The sequence below is a fragment of the Gasterosteus aculeatus genome, chromosome 16 (genome assembly GCF_964276395.1).
Source record: "Gasterosteus aculeatus chromosome 16, fGasAcu3.hap1.1, whole genome shotgun sequence".
NCBI lineage: Eukaryota > Metazoa > Chordata > Actinopteri > Perciformes > Gasterosteidae > Gasterosteus > Gasterosteus aculeatus.
Window position 1 is genome coordinate 17,280,231 of NC_135704.1, and position 20,312 is coordinate 17,300,542.

The 20,312-nt window shown below is 48.8% G+C and overlaps 1 protein-coding gene and 1 long non-coding RNA gene across 2 annotated transcripts in view; one reads left to right on the forward strand and one right to left on the reverse strand.

Moving 5' to 3' along the window:
• kcnh3 (potassium voltage-gated channel, subfamily H (eag-related), member 3) overlaps positions 1-19,913 on the forward strand; it is a 65,400-nt gene extending 45,487 nt beyond the window's left edge. The window contains exons 4-15 of the mRNA XM_040201957.2: positions 1,656-1,795; positions 2,866-3,127; positions 3,993-4,150; positions 4,470-4,671; positions 7,578-7,949; positions 10,515-10,714; positions 10,814-11,063; positions 14,478-14,692; positions 16,913-17,172; positions 17,472-17,572; positions 17,663-17,715; positions 17,932-19,913. Coding sequence (XP_040057891.2) covers positions 1,656-1,795; positions 2,866-3,127; positions 3,993-4,150; positions 4,470-4,671; positions 7,578-7,949; positions 10,515-10,714; positions 10,814-11,063; positions 14,478-14,692; positions 16,913-17,172; positions 17,472-17,572; positions 17,663-17,715; positions 17,932-18,870 — 3,152 coding nt within the window. The 3' untranslated portion in view covers positions 18,871-19,913. The remainder of the gene's footprint in view (positions 1-1,655; positions 1,796-2,865; positions 3,128-3,992; positions 4,151-4,469; positions 4,672-7,577; positions 7,950-10,514; positions 10,715-10,813; positions 11,064-14,477; positions 14,693-16,912; positions 17,173-17,471; positions 17,573-17,662; positions 17,716-17,931) is intronic.
• Positions 10,281-13,659, reverse strand: LOC144388770 (uncharacterized). The gene is made up of 2 exons (XR_013453015.1): positions 13,254-13,659; positions 10,281-11,059 (listed from the first exon to the last, which is right to left on the reverse strand). It is a non-coding gene; the product is annotated as an uncharacterized LOC144388770 (long non-coding RNA).
• Positions 19,914-20,312: the final 399 nt, after the last annotated feature.

Sequence of the window (20,312 nt, forward strand, 5' to 3'; positions counted from 1 at the left end):
TGACGACCATGAGATACGGATGAAACCTGCTTGTAGTTCTTGGGGCGCACATTATTGATCCTCTCTTGCACAGAGATGTTTAGGTGCTTCGACATTTTTGCACTTCGGTGAAAACGCAGCCATCACGGAAATGAAAAAAAAAATCCCACTTCTAAACTCCCAAATCCTTTTGGCAGCTGAGTTCCCTGCGGAGAGGAAGTTTAATGCCGAGAGACGGTGAGAGAAGCGGCGTAATCAAAACCCTTCAGGGGAAGTGGTGCTTAAAATGCTGCCGTCTGAAGCTCTTCCTGGTGGCAAAGAGCGGCTCCTCGAAACAACTTAACCAATTCTACCCCACATGCACAGGCCGAAAATGACTGTAGGCTGCTTTCGTGTTCTCCGGCAGGGTTCTACAGACCACATGACCCTTTTGAAGATAAGCTACCAGTGCATTACACGCCACAGGGGACAAACAGCAACACACAGGCAGAGAGAGAGACACAGGAGCGTTTCAATGCCATTTCAGATGCATCACTGAGACGGGAAAATAACCTGTGTCTCTACTTGAGGGTTTTCTGCTAAATCGAACGCCGCTTGATGCGGGAACCAAATGAAGGAAAATGAAAAGGCGATAAAAGGCTAGAGAATGAGGAAATGTGTATTTTGTGAAGCATAGTGGAAAAGGAGTGTGTTTGAATTGTTTCAGTGTTAACCACACGGCCGTCGTGCGTTTAAGATGTTAGGAAAATGTTACCGGCAGATCAACTTGATTTTGAGGACGTGTCGTATTTCATCATCATTGACAGTTTTCCAGGAAGTAGCCAACGCCCTGGAAGCTCTCTTATCGGTTCTTCAGAGTTATTCAGCAGACACGTTGTCGTCTTTCCCACCGCTTTGTGCACAGTTCTGTCCTGTTTGAAGAGGATCACTGAGGCTCCATCTGTTAAAACCCATGCGTATCGGAAAAGAAAAGACGCCGCCTGTTTTTGCCACATGTTTTTGTGAATAACCAACAACTTTAAAGCACATTCAGAGGGACACGAATGCTCCCGGGAACAATGGACGGTTTCTCTCTTTGTTCTGCAACAGCCGAGCTGTTTGAAATCCACCCGAGATACGATGAACAAATCAAATTTACTGGCTGAATATGAAAATGATTCGGTTACAGGGGTTGCCGAGCACGGTGTCATGCTGTGCACGGACAGAGAGACAATCATAATAGGAAATGCAAAGTGGAAATGGAGACGGCGTGCCATGATTTTCCGCCTCGACGATAGTTTGGCGGAAAACAACTCCCTTAATCTGCGGATTATTGTCGATTCTGATCCGTAAACACACACCGCGATCTCACACCAGCAGTACATTTGACCTAAATAATTTGGTCAATATCCCATCACATATTTATACAAACATCAGCATGTGTACACAGGAGTGTAGAGCCGGCACAGAGGAGTCTAAATCCGTCACGTGAGGGCTGATCTGAGCCGTGTGAGACGCCGTCCCGGTAAAGAATAACCCCTCGGGGGGCCAGAAGGAACAGGTGTTGTTTCCTCTGACCGAGTTGGCTGTTAAAGAGCGTTTCGGTCGCCACAGATCTCGGGGCCTGCGTCCTCACCCCGGCGCCGCGGGGGCCCGGATGGCGGCACACCTAACGCGTGTTCCTGTCTCCTCCGCAGATGAAGAGACGGGTCTGAAGGTGCATCAGGTGACTCGGCCCCCGGGCTTCAACGCCAACCGGCGCCGCAGCAGAGCCGTCCTGTACCACCTGTCGGGACACCTGCAGAAACAAGACAAGAGCAAACTGAAGCTCAACAACGTGAGTGTGTCTGCGTCTGCCTCCGGGCTCGGGCCGCGGCCCAAGCTGGAGATGGAGGTGGTGACGGCGTGTCGAAGGTGAAGCTGAAACATCTTGGTCGCCCCCTGATGGCCGGCTGCGGCCGAGGTCATCGTTTTAAGGGCCCAGTTCTCTCTGGATGTTTTGGCTTCACCACGAAGGGTTCATGAGTCATAACATGGTTGATTTCCATGAGATGTGTTGCGTGCAAGATTATCCCCGGTTTGTTTTACGTATTATCATTGTTTTTCACTTCTGAGACTCGCTGCACTAGTGTTTGCTTTGAAGACGCAGCGGTACGAACAAATACAGTTCAAGACAACTTCTTTAAAAGCCTTCAGGTTGCTCAACAACAAAGAATCCAGATTTTTCAAAGTCTCTTAAATCCGGATGGAATACAAAGTTATTTCATTCTTTGCAAAAGAATGATGTTTATTCCCAAGATGCAACAGGGTTTTCTTAAACCAAACAGCAGCATCTGCTGCATTATCCCCCCCCCCCCCCCCCCCCCCTTGCTGATGTCAGTGATAAAACAAACATGCTCACCGCTGCGGTGTGACGCCCCCTCATCGAGGGATTCATTATTATTGTCATATATGTTATAATTAAACATGACATTTGGGTGTTTTTATATTGCACATTAAATATGAATAATGTATTCAGTTTAACCTTTTAAACTCTTTTAATGAACAGCTCAGTTGTGTTTCCTCCGTATGTTTCCCTTCATTGACTTGACGGTTGCAATAAGTCCTTGTCTGCAGACACAACAACAGCATCATCCATCAGGACACAACATCCATCTGAAAATGAGATTTTATTCTTTCCAGTGAAAACATAAAACTATGCTCCCAATTTACTTTTTCATTTCTCTTTAAGTTATTAAAAACAAAGTATCTTACGCTATTATCCAATAGTTATTGTCATTATAATCCAATATGCAACACAACACACTTACAGTGTGGGTGTGGGTGTGGGGGGGGGCGCTAGTGTTCGCATGAGACAAACAGGCGATGACGTCTCCCTCTCTCTCTCCCCCCCGCCGTCCCATCCAGAACATGTTTGGCGAGAAGCCCCCCATCCCGGAGTACAAGGTGGCGGCCATCCAGAAGTCCCGCTTCATCCTGCTCCACTACGGCACCTTCAAGGCCGGCTGGGATTGGCTGATCCTCCTGGCGACCTTCTACGTGGCCGTCACCGTGCCCTACAACGTGTGCTTCGCGGTGGTGGGAGGGCGGGACGAGGGGAGCGGCGGCACCGCCCCCCGGAACCCGCCCAGCGTCAGCGACATCCTGGTGGAGATCCTCTTCATTTTAGGTGAGGCGGTGCGCGGAAGGCGAGCCCCTGACCCCTGACCCCTGAGCGTGGATTAGGACGCTTGTTCCACCCGTTGCCAGCGATGGCTTCACTCGTTAGCTCACCGATTGGCCGAAAGCCGGTGAAACGGGCCCCTTCAATCATGGGGAAAGTTTTAGTTTTTAATGATGCATTCGCAGCAGTGGAAGGATGCGAGTCCTCGTTAAGTCCCAGAAACACATTTCCTTGGAAACCACAGGCCTGCTGGTCCCCGCCGACCTCCATCCAGCAGGGCCCGAGTTCTGCTCCTCATTGGACAATTTGGCTTAATGGGAAAAATGGGCTCAAGTCCTGAACCAACAAAGTACTGCAATCAAATTACACCAGCCTCCCGATGTGGGAGGGTTTCCTGTTCGGAGTGAAACGTTCAGGCTGGTGATTATTTCTGTTTCTGAATAAACGGCGTCCTTAATGGTTTTGTAAGCGGGCTGAAACACAACGCAGCGCTTTGTTTTTCATGTTTTAGCCCATTAAAGACTTTCCGTTACTCGCCCGTGTTACCCTTAACTCTTGAAGAGGAGCGTTCTATTTCTGGCCAGCCTCCACACTTTGTTCTGCGATTACTTTTGCCCCCTCAGGAGCACATTTAAGTTACCTGGCTGACTTTTTTTTTTTTTTGCCTTTTTATTCTCTGCGAGCTTTTATTCAGTCCGCTAAAACATGCTGACCTCCTGCTTTCGTTCCTCAAGTACAAAAGCTCTGCTGACATCTCATCTTTTCCGTTATCTAAACTCACTCGAGCTCGTCCCCCCCCCGTCGTCGCCGCGTCCCCCGCTGTCCTACTTCCTGCTGTCAGCGTCTGCTGTGGTTGTCCTCCTCTCCGCAGACATTCTACTCAACTTTCGAACCACCTTTGTGAGCACGTCGGGTCAGGTTGTGTTCGACGCCCGCTCCATCTGCGTTCACTACGTCACCACCTGGCTCTTTGTCGATCTCATTGCCGCCCTGCCCTTTGACCTGCTGTACGCTTTCAACATCAGCGTGGTGAGTCTCCGCTCTCTGTGTGTGTGTGTGTGTGTTTACGTCTGCGTGTGTGATGTATTAGACCTCGCGAAGGAGAAAAGAGGGAAAGTTAATGCACTCGGCTTCCTCGTTCGCGGTGCACATTTTGCAGGTGTCACTCATCTCGGGTTTCTTCTCTCAGAATGATTCAACCTGCAGGATGACTCCCTCCCCATGCATGCGTAATCAGTTTAAAGTTGTAACTTAGGGTGGGTTTTAATGGCACGTGAAGAGCGGCACCGATCTTTTGGCCCATCGAGAGGCCTTGACGTCGACGTGGTCTCTGTGTCTCCCCGCGCAGTACTTTGGTGTCCACCTGCTGAAGACCGTCCGGCTGCTGCGGCTGCTGCGCCTGCTGCAGAAGCTGGAGCGCTACTCGCAGTACAGCGCCGTGGTGCTCACGCTGCTGATGTCCATGTTCGCCCTGCTGGCCCACTGGATGGCCTGCGTCTGGTACTTCATAGGTCGCAAGGAGATGGAAAGTCCCGCCTCCTGGGATGTTGGTCAGTACACACCGTTTTCCATTCATGCTCTTACACTCCAAAGACATCTTGGTTGGGTTAAAGGATGTAAACAAACTGCAGAGACGGGAATAATTGTGTTTCTCTTTTGTATTAACGGTAAACTGTGCACGCGTCAGCTCATATTATATTATAATATTTGGAGAGTCAGTGAGGAGGGGTTGAAAAAATGTATTTTATTGTTGTTTTATTGTTTAGTTAACAGTCACTGTGATTGCACTGTAAATACTCTGCCAGAGTTAGAAAGCTGAATTTAATTTGGCGAATGAGCAAATCTCAGCTTGTATATTCCATCAGTCTTCTCAGGTAAACTCTGAGCCGACAGGAAAACATGTTTGGTGTTCCCGACTGCAGATTAAACGGGGTCTTATCTCGTCGCTTCCCTTCATTGTGATGAAAAGTGTAGCTTCTTACATAAACGTCGTGCCCACTTCAGCTTTGCACATCCACCTCCCTCAACTTGACTCAAAGGACAGATCTTGCATGACACTTGAACCCCTCAGCGCGGTGATGTCAGTCATTTTGCATCAGCGACAAAGGCGCTGCGGCCGTCAGCGCAGGAGCACGACTCCCAAATGTCCCCCATTCTCAGCACAGCCGAGGCTCCGCGATAAGACGCAGCCCCGAAAAATCATGCAGGCGGCCTGAGACCGTGAACAAAAACACGGCATGAACAGACGCGGTTTCCAAAGATCCGCACGGGGCTTTTATTTCGTTCCCTTAATGAGCGTGTTTTCCAAACCTCGGACTCACGACGACAACGTTTGTCATGTTTCTCTCGCTCGCCGTCCCATCGGTTGGTGCCGACCCGCCTAAATAAATGCCCAAATGCACGTCAGCGTTCCCCTCCGTGTACACGGGGGGGGAAATCCAGCGTGACCTTTCTGTGACGCTAACTGGGACTCGCCATAAAGCTCTGACATCGCCACGGACATCGCTTTACGCGCTCAATTGGCTCGCGCTCGGGAGACGTACGGTTGTGTCTGCAGGGGCCCCGGCGCCGTGGCCTAAACCCCCCCCCCCACCCCCCCGTGGAGCTGTACGCGTCACACAAGACGCAGCCTACTGAAAAGCATGAAGAAATGGACATTTTACGCGTTGTCGCGTTGCCTATTGGAGCTTTCGTAAGGGAACTTTGGGGTTTATTGTGTGTTTTGTAAAACTTTACAGCCAGTTTTAACAACAGCTTTGGCCTTAGAGGTGCGACCTCATCAAAAATGACCAAACGGTATTCTCCAGCAGTGATGCTAATAGCGGGGCCTCTCGATGCCTCCTTTCGTATCCCCTTTAGTATAGAGAACACTGGACCGTCGTGCCGCCCCCACGCACCTAATTTGGCTTTTAAAAAAGCCTTTTCAAAGCAGCCTCACATCTTACCTCTAATGACATTTTCAGTCAGCGTCAAGTAGAATAGGTTGAGAAAATGTTTGATCGCAGCCCAAACATTTCCAACACCCCTCCCCCCCGGTGGGTCCCTCGCTTCCTGGAGAAAAAGAGCCTATAAGCGAGCTGCCGCATATCGTCTCGTGATGTCATCCCCCTGAAGGCAGGTCAGGGTGACGGTGGCTCACGGAGTAGAGCGGGTGCACCAAGGTTGGAGGTTGAAACCCCGGCTGCGATGACCCGTAATGTAAAAGTAAAATCCTGTGAGACCTACCAGTGCATTTAGCACTTTACACCTTGATGCATTTTGGACTTGCACGTGTGATATGTGACATAATGTGTGTGTGTGTGTTTGCACAGAGGCAGATCCACGCTGTCAACAGTTAAATAGCCTACTCCTACACATTTCAAATGCTTGAAGAGTTTAATTCAGTTTAATTAAGTCCTTCGTTAAACATTCTCATTAGTCTTAGCTGTCGCGCATTGGAAGATCGCTGCCGGTCTTTTATTCTTTATTCCCATCCCCTCTGCTCTGGTTGAATGCTCTGATAGCAGAGTGCATGTCTTGATACTTGGACACTATAATGGAAAACATTTTAAATCTTGATGGTGAGGAGCAGTAATCAATGATACTAACACATTTGTTTTGAATTATTTTTCCAAAGAGTCTGTTTCACCTTCACATTCAAGAATGTTTTATCAGTTAATTTATTGAAATATCTCCAGCTTTGTTATAACTGGCACAAGAGCTGAACTGAAATCACAAGAAAACCCATAAATCAACGTCTGTCTCTGGTACGGCGTTCAGTCACGTCCTTCACGTTCCCCTGTGCCTCCACACGGTCAAATAAATACTTTGTAATATATACTTTTAATATATTCTGATCTACAGGCACGGACATGCCTGATTGCAAAATAACAGCTTAAGAGGTCCACGTTTCCTCCGGAAGGTGGAGGTTAAGTTGTGTGCTAACGACAAAGTAATTAGGAAACTACTCAGGTGTTTAATCCTCTAGTGTTGTTGGTTTAGCTGCTTTGCCGGGACTCTGCTCACTGCGCGAGTGTCACTTGTGCTTATTTGTGCTGGCAGGCGGGTCTCACACACACACACACACACACACACACACACACAAGGTCAAAGCTGTGTGTGATGCCGGAGATCAATGAGTGGACGCCTGCATATTGTATTATTCATGTTGCCTCCCTTTGCCGTCTTTCTTTCTCTGATTCTCACGTCCGCGGCTCAGATGGGTTCCACCAATCTTTGCCTCACAAATAATTCATCCGTCATCTCTTTTTTCTTTCTGCCTTCGCTGTTGCCCCCCTGAGCCTCTTCTTACTCCTCTTCTTCCATGCAGCCTCTGAAGCGGAACGGTTGTGGGTGTTGATGTTTGTTAAGTCATGGGGGGGTCACAGAAGAAAGTAAATGAATGAATGATGAATTGTTGTACCTCTATGGATGTAAATAAAGTTTTTTTTTTTTTCAATGAATTTGTCCCTCACAGGTTGGCTCCATGAGCTGGCCAAGCGTCTTGGGACGCCCTACTTCCTGCCCTCCTTGACGTCTCCGGTGCCCGTCGCCGCCAGCGGCTTCCCGGCCAACGGCAGCCAGTGGAACGTGTCGGGGTCAGAGGTCGGCGGGCAAGGCCCTTGGAACTCCAGCCAGTACCACGGAAACGCGTCCGGAGGCGAGGCGGCGGCGGCGGGGACGGGCGGCGGGAGCTTCGGGGTGCTGGGCGGCGGCCCGTCGATGCGTAGCAGCTACGTGACGTCGCTCTACTTTGCTCTGAGCAGTCTCACCAGCGTGGGGTTCGGAAACGTGTCGGCCAACACGGACTCTGAGAAGATCTTCTCCATCTGCACCATGCTCATAGGAGGTGAGTTAGATACATAAAATATGTATATATATTAATCATGATTAAATATTTAAATCGTTTGACAGCACTAATATACAGTATATATATATACTGTATATTAGTATTATATATATTATATTAGTGTATATTAGTGCTGTCAAACGATTTAAACATTTAATCACGATTAATCACATTTATGTCATAGTTAACTCAAAATGAATCACAATTAATCGAAAATATTTATCCTTTTTTGCCATATATATATTTTTTTAATTTAAAAAAAAAAGTATTTTAATGCTCTTATTAACATTGATTGGCTTGCTTTATGCAAATGTTTTATTTTATTGAGACACAACATTACCAAACAGGGCGGTACAAAATAAAATTACCTGACCCAACCCTTTACCTGAAAGTGCACATTTCAGGTAAAGGGTTGGGTTTTGTATGTACTTGGAAATGAAAAAAGCGATTTACATGTTGATGTAAATTCATTTAATATACGATCATACGTATGGGTAGGTATGCTGTGGTGCTGGTGGGAGTTTTTACTACAAGATAAAGGAGGGGTTGCTGGATTTGTTTTGTTTTCTACATGTTTTGTGAGGTACATTTGTAAGACTGTAAGTAGCTGGGTCACAACATGTAAAGCTAGTTAATCTCGCGAGAAAAAAAATGACGCCTTTAAAATGGGTTTACGTTAACGCCACTGATTTTAACGTTTAACTGACAGCACTAATATATACATATATATACATATTTAGAATTTATTAGTCACAAATGACTGTGAGTAATTCTAAATACTGCACCCATAAATATATATATTATATATATATATATATATATATATATATATATATATATATATATATATCCTATAATATCCTTCAGCTCTTTGCAGGCACCCGTGTGCACGTCAGTGATTCACTGTCACACAGTCCAGAACGCAGAACCATCCATTCAGCGTCTCATTAGTCCCTGTTTTCTTGATTGAGGGGTTTCATTACACGTTCGCCCGTGTGCTTGTTTATTCGTTACAAGGATGTATGGAAATCCACTGACTGCAGACGGATTGTCCTTCACTATTAGTTAGTAGTAAATAGCTAAAACACTTTTTGCATCTTGTCGTAGCTTAATGGTAGTTTAATCAGCAAGTTTTACAAAAATAACCAATGAGCAAACTGGTCAGCGTTGTCTTTGCGCAGTGAAAATGCTCTATATGTGTTGATGAAGTCCGTGACGCGTTTATTCTTGCCAGAGGAGGCGCACAGTTCTACAAGTCTTTTCATATTTCATATTCTTTGAAGATTTAGACACAAAGAACTCTGGAGCTCCAACTATTTGAGTTAACCACAAAAAAAGTCTTAACTAAATAAATACCTCGTTTTCTTATCTTTTCATTTCACATGTTACAAACTTTTAAAATGACTCATATGCCATCTCTTCAAGGCTGCAGTTTTCTTTCTGATGTGACTAACAAGACCAGACAGCACTTTTCTGCCGTGCTGTTGCAGCTGAATAAAGTGCAGAACTGATATTTTACGGCGGAGCCATTTGAGCGACGCCTTGTGAAATGTCAACGAGTTCCCCTCACTGAAAAGTAGTCCCTTAAACACATCAGTTATTTTAATAATGCCCTGTCCGAAAACGGCCCGACTCAGCGGTACTTGCCCCACTCATTGTTACTGCGACACATTTCATGTCAGTTATTTACGTTACTAAAACATAACGCGTGCGTTCCACCTTGAGTTACGATGTTTTTGTGCTGATCCATAATGGCAAGAGCTGAATGTTCTAGAATAAAGCAATACAGGAAGAGATGAGAAATGAATGGAAAGGTTACCTGTGGGAGGTTTATGCTCAGAGGACAGGTCATGTGACGCACATTGATTGGGACGTAAATGTGGGCTGCACCTTTTCTCAGCTAAAGACCTATTTAGAAGGAAAACATGAGCTCGTTGGTTGTTGCTGTGGTCTTTTTACGTCATCCGTTGAATAAAGCAAGACCATGGCTAAATTAACTCAATTGTTATGTGTGCCCTTAAGCTCCAACTGAAGGATATTCATAGGCCCGACTCCAGGGTTCTGCTAAATGCGAGGTGGGTCACTCCGCCTGCGGGAGCCTCCATCCTCTGGATGATGTCATTAGTCTGTGTGTCGATGGACCGGCTGACTGTCCCCTGAGCTGTTCCTCGGCTTTTCTTCGAGAATTGAATTCAGGGAGAGAAAGCGCTCTGGAGTCTGGACGTTATAAGATACCTGCTGTGATCATGAAATATGAACACAGCAACCAGGAGGCATTGGTCCTATTTAAATGAGGCCTGTTTGGGTTTGAGAATGATCATCTAGTAAAGATTTATTCAATTTTTTTTTATTCCAGCAGGGTGTTTTGTGAAAGCAGTGATCCACTTGGTTCTGGTTTTAGAGCAAAGCCGGCGCCCTTTAACTCCTTCGGGCTTATAAAGATGTAACATAAATCTCCCTGCTGTGCAGAAGCATTATGGGATCTTCTTGAACCTTCCAGTTAAAGGCCAATCAAACATGACTCCCCATCATACTGAAAACACACGACCTTTCCACCTCCTCCAGCGCTGATGCACGCGGTGGTCTTCGGCAACGTGACGGCCATCATCCAGAGGATGTACTCGCGCCGCTCGCTCTACCACACCCGCACCAAGGACCTGAAGGACTTCATCCGGGTGCACCGGCTGCCCAAGGCCTTGGAGCAGCGCATGCTGGAGTGTTTCCAGACCACCTGGTCGGTCAACAACGGCATAGACGTCAGCGAGGTGAGGAGGGGGGGGGGCCCGGAGCTGAGCTTTTTGCGGTTCACTAGCGTCAGAACACCCGTCGAGCGTAAAGCCGCCTCTCTCGCCCCCCCCCGACAGCTACTGAAGGACTTCCCCGACGAGCTGAGGGCCGACATCGCCATGCACCTGAACAAGGAGCTGCTCCAGCTGCCGCTGTTCGAGTCGGCCAGCCGGGGCTGCCTGCGCTCCCTGTCGCTCATCATCAGGACCTCCTTCTGCGCGCCGGGCGAGTTCCTCATACGGCAGGGAGACGCCCTGCAGGCCATCTACTTTGTGTGCTCCGGCTCCATGGAGGTCCTGAAGGACAACACGGTGCTGGCCATACTGGGTGAGTCAGGAGGGGGAGGAGAGAGAGAGAGAGAGAGAGAGAGAGCAGGTTGAGAAATACAGGTGGACCCAAGCATCGGTTTGGTAAGATTATATTTGATTAGAATAGGAGAGAATACTAATTATTTCTCTCTATATCAATTAATTATGGGCGGTTCTTCTGAACCAAACAGAATTCTGAAATAACTACATAAATGTCTTCGTCTCGCCTTTAAGATTTGAGCTGTTTTCCTATTTGCTTCCCTAATTTATTGGAATAATAATGGCATGTGGCTTCAGTTGATTCTTGGACAGCAGAATGACAGGAAGTTGAGCTGCAAAATGGGATGAAAACTACACATGAACCTCGCAGCTTTTTCAGACAATTGCCTGTCAAAAGGAGACTTAATGAGAGGATGCGAGTTGACCAAATATCTTTGTCGTGTAGACAGTAAAAATCTCCGGGGTTTTATTGTTTTCATCAGACCTGTGAAGCAACTTTTTAGTGGAAATCAGGCTGATGAGGGAGACAAAGGAGAGAAGGAGGAAAGACAGGTGAAGCTAACGGGAGTTTACGGAAGGCATGGCTGAGGCCGGGCTGATAAAGAGCTGCTGTAACGGGTTATTACCAGACATCACACACACACACACAGCGTCGGGCCCACGAGCTACACACAATAATCCTCCAATCCAGCGTCAATAGAGATCTCCGAAGCTATCAGACCTCACATATGGCAGACGTTGAGATGAATCAATGAATGGAGTGAGCGAGGCCGGCCTGTGTCCTGTGCGGATAGTATGAATGTTTGAGAAGCCGATGAGGCGGAAGCACATCGGCTCCTCACGCAGTTGCACTCGGCACAATCACACTGCTGCTTTTCACATTGGTATGCGTGGCACATATGAAGCACAAAATCGTAATTTCATATCAATTAAAAGGTCAGTTTTGCTCCTCAAATTTAAAGATAATTTAAAGTATTATGCGTAGTACAGGGGCGGTATTTAAATTTACAGTATAACGCTTTCCAGCCTTTTTACTGCGAAATCTCCAAACGCCGCAAACCTGCAACGGGAATCTGGCGAGAGAGAAGAAGCGTTTCTTAACACTGAAGCTAATCGCTTTCTGCCAGTTAATTATGTTTACTGAGACACAACACAATCAAAAGCACCAAACTAAACCTGAATCAACCGCCGCCGAGCAGTAAAAGTTAGACACAACTGGCACCGAACGAAATCCTGCAAATTGGAGTCTTGAGTGGTCGGACACAATGTCGCACCTGTGACAACAGCTTAGAATAATTTCTTTCGTTGGCCGGCTGTCTCGCCGGCTGAAATCTAATTTCCGCTGGATGTGCTTCAAAGCCTCCACAGCACTAATCCAGTAGAACGCGGCGAGCTTCCCCGAGGTGTGTTTGTGTCAGTGTGTAATGGACAAAGTGATGGGCGCAGAGATGAGGCAGAAAGGGGGATGGATGTGTACGTCTTAAAAGACAGTTTCTCAAAAGGTTAGGATGCATTGAATTAATGGGCTGTACCTGTGAGCCTGTGTGTGTGTGTGTGTGTGTGTGAGGAGGGGTGGATTTATCCTGAAATGCCAAGCCCCCCCCGGCCCACGTTAGATCTTGATCATGACGCACGTACACGCACATCAATGGAAGGCAACGCGGTGCAGCGCCGGTATTAATAATGAATATATTTTACATTATTGAAGCACCCTCGATTATTAATGGTTGCCGCGTGGACCAAGCGGGGCCCTGCGGAGCCCGGGAAGCCGTGGGTAAAGCCCGACCGCGGCCTTTACCAAGAGTCCGCGTCCACGGCCTCCTTCCAGGAATCACGCCGCGCTCGTCTTCGTTCATTCCCAACTATTGGCAAGCGTGACCGAAAACAGATCTGCGAGCGTTAAAAGTGCAGCCACGCGTTCAGTCCATTAGAGTCTGGAAGGCATTTGGCAAATCATGCAGGGGTTGACAAATACTGAAACAGGACCTCGCACTCACTCAATAAAACACACACACACACGCGCACACACACACAGAGCAGCACTTTGCTTTGGAGCTTTAATGCATGTTAGACTGCTGCTGCTTATTGCTGCAAAGTGCTGCTCCCTCTGTTCTACATGAGGAAAATGAAACGACTGCGCTCGCTCAGAATGTCATTTGTGACGGACGTACGAAGCGCTTGGTTTCATGCACGACACGTTTTGTGGTACCTGTAAATGTGGGCTTATTATGACCTTCACACCCGTGTGTTTTGTGGATGTGAAGTCCACGCCGTCTCGATGGACCCCCAGCGCGCACCAGCCACTAATTGGGAAGCGGACTCGTGCATATTTGTCTTACTGACGCTGTTAGATTTGGAAAAAACAACAGTGTTAATTATAAATGGTGGCAAACGCAGACAAATGCAAATTATTCAGCCAAACTGTTTGGTCCCGGAACGTCCGCGGTTAGCGGTCTCTGTCTACGGTGGCGTCTTTCCACCAGCGGCCCTCGACTCTTTGACTCAGACACGCTGCAGAAAGACCAGACAAACACTAAATGCCACTTTAGAGCACTCGACTCGCTGCGATCGTCTCACTTACTGTCGCCACGCATCATGAAAAAGACAATCGGAGGCGGGCTGCGGGAAGGAGGCACAAGTGAGGGGAGCAGATGTGTGAGTGATGTGAGAGGCAACCAGAGCACAAACGGGGGCGGGGGGGCGGCGGCGGGGTGGAGGAGCGCGGAGCTGGAGGCGCCGTGTCCAATGGAGGCTGTTGCTCACGTGGCGTGCTCCAAGCTGCTGCTCTTACAGCGCCTTGCTCCAAAAAAAAAAAAAAAAAAGAGACAAATTATCCATTAAAAATCCCTGAAAAGAAATCAAACTTCATCTGCACAGATGCTGCCTTGGATTTGTGGTTGAAGTACATGCAGAGGAATAAAAGAAATGTATTATGATGTATAAGAAAAGAGTGAAATCCAGTCTTGTTGCATGTTAAAGGAGTATTCCAGCATCCTAGCATTGCCCCTGCGGGGGGGCAAGAGGACTTGCATGAGACCAATTAGAAGAGGGAAAACGGTCAACGAGGTTTCCTGACCTTTAGTCCACTATTGTGATGAAAAAAGAAGACATGGATGATCGTTTACAACTAAGAAACAAAAAGCAAATCTTCAGCCCTCCGTCTTCTGAGGAAGACTCACTCTGCTAAATGCTGTTTTGAGCCGCTGGAACGACTTTATAAAGTAGTAAATTAATCTCACGCACAATTAACATTCAATGCAACGCCTCCACCCTCGCTTCTTTGTTGCACCTCCTTGCAGCTCCGTTCGTTTGATCTGTTTTCGATGCTCGGGCAGTCTGTATGTTTAATTCACCACTCTGAGACGGCTGGTGAAAACTCACTCTCTCATTTACTGCTTCAAAGACTCGAATGTGTCCTCCGGCGTGTGCGCAGGTAAAGGTGATCTGATCGGCTCGGACTCGCTGACGAAGGAGCAGGTGATCAAGACCAACGCCAACGTCAAGGCGCTGACCTACTGCGACCTGCAGTACATCAGCCTGAAGGGCCTCCGCGAGGTCCTGCGCCTCTACCCCGAGTACGCCCAGAAGTTCATCAGCGAGATCCAGCACGACCTCACGTACAACCTGCGGGAGGGCAACGGGGCCGACGTGAGTCCGCGTTAAAGAGGGAGCGTGGTTTCATTTTAATCTGAAGGACAAACAACGGGTTTTTATTATTCAAGGGAACGGATCACAGGGAATGACATTGCGTCAGTGAGTAGTATCAAGGATGCAGAATGCAAACATTATATACATTTATCAACCCGAAGCAATTTAATAGGGAGCAAAAGTACAAGCACCTAAGATACCGAGAGGAAATATTCCATTCGGCGCTGCGGAGGGTTGAGGGGTTCTTTATCAGGACGATGGAAGGTCCCATTTAGATGATGTGTGTTCATAAATGCAATGTGTATAATAACGTTAACCTTTCTTAGGATGTAAGATGATAAAGTTTATTTTAAGAACGGCATATTTCAGGAGGAAAAGATGCCATAAGAAATATGTGTCATCAACTGAAAAGTTTTCTCGTTATGACAAGAAAGTAAGCAGATGCCCTTGAGTCTCGGACCCCCCCACGGCACCCCCCCCCCCCTCCTCCTGATCAGTCCCAGCTCTCCATGTGCGGCCTCAAAAGTGCAAATCCAAAATGAAATTCTAATGGGTACCCAGAGAGACCCTTCAGAGGGGTCTCACGTGTAGGAGCTGTGCACCACACGCACACTCGTGCACGCTCCACAATCTCACAAGCCAAGCCTCAAAGTGCTCTTTTCATAACACACACACACACACACACACACACACACACACACACACACACACACACACACACAGGCAGGCAGTCAAACACTCGCCTTATCCCGCCCCCGCGTTACAGAAGCACTCCCTTGGTTTTCCTCCAGAGCTAAGATTAGAATAAGAGCGCTAAAAATACATTACGGCTGGGGGAGGGGGGGGGGGGGGAGGCAGAGGGCACCGGGGGAGGACGAGGAGCAGAGAGAATGCTGAGCAGGCAGGTTGAGACTTAATTAAAGGGAGAGGTGAGGGTGGGTGGGGGGTCAAGGGGCGTTGGGCACATCGATAACTCACTGCAGTCACTCCAGGGCCCCGTTGATGTTATTATATCTAAGCTGGCGGAGGAGAACGTCAATTTGAGCTGTAATCCCCAAAGGGGCTGTTTTATTTTAGGAGGATGTAATGAAATTGTTTTTGGGTGTCTGGTTAAAGTCGGACCTTTTATCACATGTTTTGAACACGCGGTGCGTGTGCAGAAAGACTCGTCCGCCCTCTTTCATTGCTCTTTTGTTGTTGTATTTTATGAGAGCATTCAATAACTCCAACATATTTTATTCAATATCAAATATAATACTTGTAGCGTGAAAGAGCATTGAAGAGAAAAACACTTTTACAAAATATATGAAAACATACATCACCGGTTATATTAAAAAAGAAAATGTCAAATCATTTTCTCAACTCAGAATATCAAACATGCTTAAGGCAATAAAAGAAGCCGAGGACATCTTTTTCCCCAAAGTCACTCCAAACATCCACCGAAGAAAAGCTTCGTGCATCTTGTGCGCGCCGAACTTTGTACAGAAAGTCCTGTTAAGTCATTGCTGGAAGTTTGGGCGACCCGGCACACTGAAGACAGCCTGAATTATTCAATTCATAAGCAGGGACATTGCTGATGGGGAACAAGGACGAATGTTTGTGTGTGTGTGTGTGTGCGTGCGTGCTGGGAGCAAAGTGATGACGAAAAGTCAGCAGCAGCAGTTTGTATTAACCGGCTTCTCCAAAACAAATGAGAAATAATTGGAATTGAACTCCTTACCGCTCCTCGCTGATTCCCCCCTGACATCACGTACCGAGAGACAATTGAATAAGAAAAAGCAACACTGATTGCAGCAGAAGCAGAAAAGAATGAAATACTGATGATGATAAATATACAACGATGAAAGATAAAGCGAAAAGCATGAGAAGCAGAGGAAAGAGGAAAGGGATAAACGCTAATGAAGAGCACTTAATAGAACATCGGCCCTCCGGTGTTCTCAGAAATCCGGTAATTGATGGAATATGCGGTGGTTGTATTTGTGGTGGACGTGAGTACAATAGAGAGTGTGTGTGTGTGTGTGTGTGTGTGTGTGTGTGTGTGTGTGTGTGTGTGTGTGTTGAGAGTGCAGGAACTCTTGTGTCCGCGTGCCCCCCGCTGGCACACCCGCGCCACTGCGTCACCGTGACGCACACCGGGACGCAACAGTTGGCTCACCGGGGGGGGGGGAGAGGTGCGGTGAGGGGGGGAGGGGGCTTTAATGACTCTCGCTTGGCCCGCAGGTGGACTGGGAGAGCAACGGCGGCCTGGTGAAGAAGCTGCCGTCGATCCGCGAGGACGAGGAGGGGGGCGACGACCCGCCGAACTCGGTGTCGCGCGCGCCGCGCTCCCCGCTGCGCCTCGGCCGCGGGCTCAACTCGCCGCTGCGCTCCCCTCTCCTGCAGCCGAGGCCGTTCCGCGCGCCCTCCGAGCACGGACGCCCCGCCACGCTGCAGATCCCGGTGGTCAGCTTCTGCAGCGCACCGTCCGAGCTCAGCCCGAGGTAACGCACGCGCGCGCGCACGCGCACACAACACAGAAGTAGCAGCCACTGATGCAGTGCATGTGTTGCTGCCATGGCAACGTGGTGTGGGACACTGGGGAGTCACGTGGCTTCCCGCAGGAGGGCGGATCTCTTTTCGTGTGTGTACACGGAAAGTGTCAAATGTGTGCACAGAGCTTAATGACTTCCTCAGCAGCCGACGCACGTGCGCACGCACACACACACACACACGCGCGCACTGTAATTAGGACTCTCGGCTGATTTACATTCCTCGTTTCACTCATTTTTCTGCTGCATAGATTCGTGGATGGCATCGAAACTGAGAGCAACTCCACCTCCTCACAGAAGTTTGAGTTCAGTCCCAGTATGTCACCTATTGCTCCGCCCTCTCCGTACCCAGGTAACACACACGCACACGCGCGCACCAGCCTCATTGACAGAGGAATAGTTTCATTTCTAGAGGATTAATGTTTGCTGTGTGTGCGTGTAGGAATCCGTGAGCACTCAGAGATCAAGCAGAGTGTGTCCAAACTAACTGAAGAGGTGAGTGCTCCATGATGATGATGAATTTATGAACTCAAAAAAGCTTTCAGTTTGTTTGTTTTATCATTTTGGTACGAAGCAGCCACTTAAAATATAATTTCCATGGACTGCCCGTCATTATTGGGTTTAGTTGTGTGTGTGTGTGTGTGTGTGTGTGTGTGTGTGTGTGTGTGTAACACTGATCTGCTCTCTCTCTCTCTCTCTCTCACCAACCAGATGAACAGCCTCTCCAAACAGGTCTTCACGCTCAGCCAGGAGCTGCAGGAAATGACGCGTCTGCTCAAGCCCCTCCTCCAAACTGCCCCGCAGCCAATCCTGATGACCATGATGCCAAATTGGACGCCGCCCCCGAGCAGCGCCGGCCAGCTGTCGACGGGCACCGGTCACGTGGTGCCGCCCGCCGCCACGCCCCGTCCCCCCCAGAGGCCTGGCACCCATTCCCTGTTGGACAGCGGGGACACGGAGGGCGTGGATTTGCCAGGGTGCCTTCTCCCGACTCCCCATTCACCAAAGACGCTTCACTCTCCTTCGGCGTCGCCGCAGCGCCCGGCCGACGTCAAGGGCCCCACCCTCTCCCCCATGTCCTCCCCGGACGAAGGTCTTCCCGATGGAGTCCTCCGAAACCTCCGCGCCTCCTCCAGTAACGGGATATATCTGCCCTCGCTGCAGGACCAGGACCTGCACCCCCCGGCGTCTCACACCCCTTCCCCCTCCCTCTCCTTCTCCATGTCCCTCTGCTCCTCGCCGTCCCTCTCCCCCTGCCGGGGCCCCCACCCACCTGGCGGCCGAGACAGCAGAGGCCTGCTGCCTCCGCCTCCCTCACAGGACACTCCCCCTCCTCCTCCCCCGTCCTGCCACTGCTCGGCTCCCCCCTCGCTCACGTCCTCCCCCGGAGTGCGTCAGCTGAGACCTTCCCGCTCCGCCCCCCTCCACCTGTCCCCCGTCCCCTCGTCTCTTGACTTTGTCAGTGCCCGCAGAAGGCAGAGGGACACCCAGAATGCACCTTGGCGTACCTCGCAGCCGCTCGGCGGGGGGGCCCGGCCCGCCGCTCGGCCCCAGGAGCTGGAGATGCACGAGTGGCGGCGCCAGGCGGAGGAGGCCGAGTCCTCCACGGAGCACATCAGCTTCATCGACGAAGAGGAGCCGGCGTTGTGAAACGGCTTCAAAACTGCGAGGCGACAAAAAGGAGGAAGAAAGAAAAAAAAAAAAATAGGAGTAGCAGAAAAAAACGAAAAGCGACGGGAACAACGAGCGGTGACCAAGACGGTGATTCGTCCCGCAGGTTAACAGGAACACGCCGGAGACGATGTCTGCAGAACCACAACAGCACAACTTGTGCCAAGAATGGACGCGTCTTCACCCCAGACATTTAGAATTTAAAATCTCCCTCCCTCCCCCGCACCACACACACACACACACACACACGTCGGTCAACAAAAGGACACACACACACACAACGAGCAGAGGAGCAGAAGCCAAAGACACCGAAGCAGGATTTGGGGAAGCGGCGTGGGGACAAATTCCCGAATCACGCATAGAACTGTCCATCACTCGTCCAGCTTCAGCCATTCGTGCCTTCTCCACACAGAGAGTCCCCCTAAAGTCCGCCACCTGCCAGTCACAGGGCGTCCACATCGACACGGAGAGCCGTCAGCAGCGCGCGCCCCCCCCCCCCAAGAGAACACTTGCACCTTTACCTAAAATCTAATGATTTATTTAGCCAGGCTGTGAATTTATTTATGTTTTATGACGCAGGCAATGAGCGGCTCTGCAGGTCCGTGAGATGTTACAGGAACACGAGTTTAAAACACAATCAGACTCACTCTAGTGTCACCTTCCCAATCCTAATGTAGCGCGCGCACACACACACGCACATGTACGGGACGACAGCCCTCTGTGCACCACGTGACACTTGTAACGGTCACATTTCTGGGTTCCATTTTCTGTAATGGGGGGGGGGGGGGGCGCAAAGACCTCCCATTGATCCGTGTGCGTGAGGGGGGGTGTTTAAATGCATGTTGCAGCTTTTTTGTTTTTTTGCATGAGGAATGTTCCGGCTCTACAGCTGTGGAGGGCTGGTGGCGGCGGACGAGGCTGTTCCAGATGTTTTATTTACAGCCGCTGTTACATTATTAAAAAGAAGAAGCTCTTACCGGGATTACATGCTGTACAACAATAAATAAAGTGTTGTTTTGTAAGAGACGAGTCCTGCGTTACTCTGTGGAACGACGCGCCGCCCGAGATGAGAAGAACCAAAGAACGGATTTATTACAAAACGCACCACTAATGTTTTCAGAGCCAAGAGTCGTCCGACCATCTCAAGATTACTGCTGCCTGAAAAAGCTGAAGATCACACACCCCACATCCATATTAACAAATGAATTATGAAATACATTTGATAGACGTGGTAGAAACTAACATTTTAAGAAGATTCATTATTTCTGTCTATTTTGATTAAGAAATAAAGTGAGAAAAACCTGATTTTTTTTCAAACAATGTATTTCTCTCTCATATGTATAGCTTACTAATAATGTTTGAATTCACATTTAAAAAAGGACCATTCAAAGAACCAGAATGTGGTGGAAAACAAAAGTACT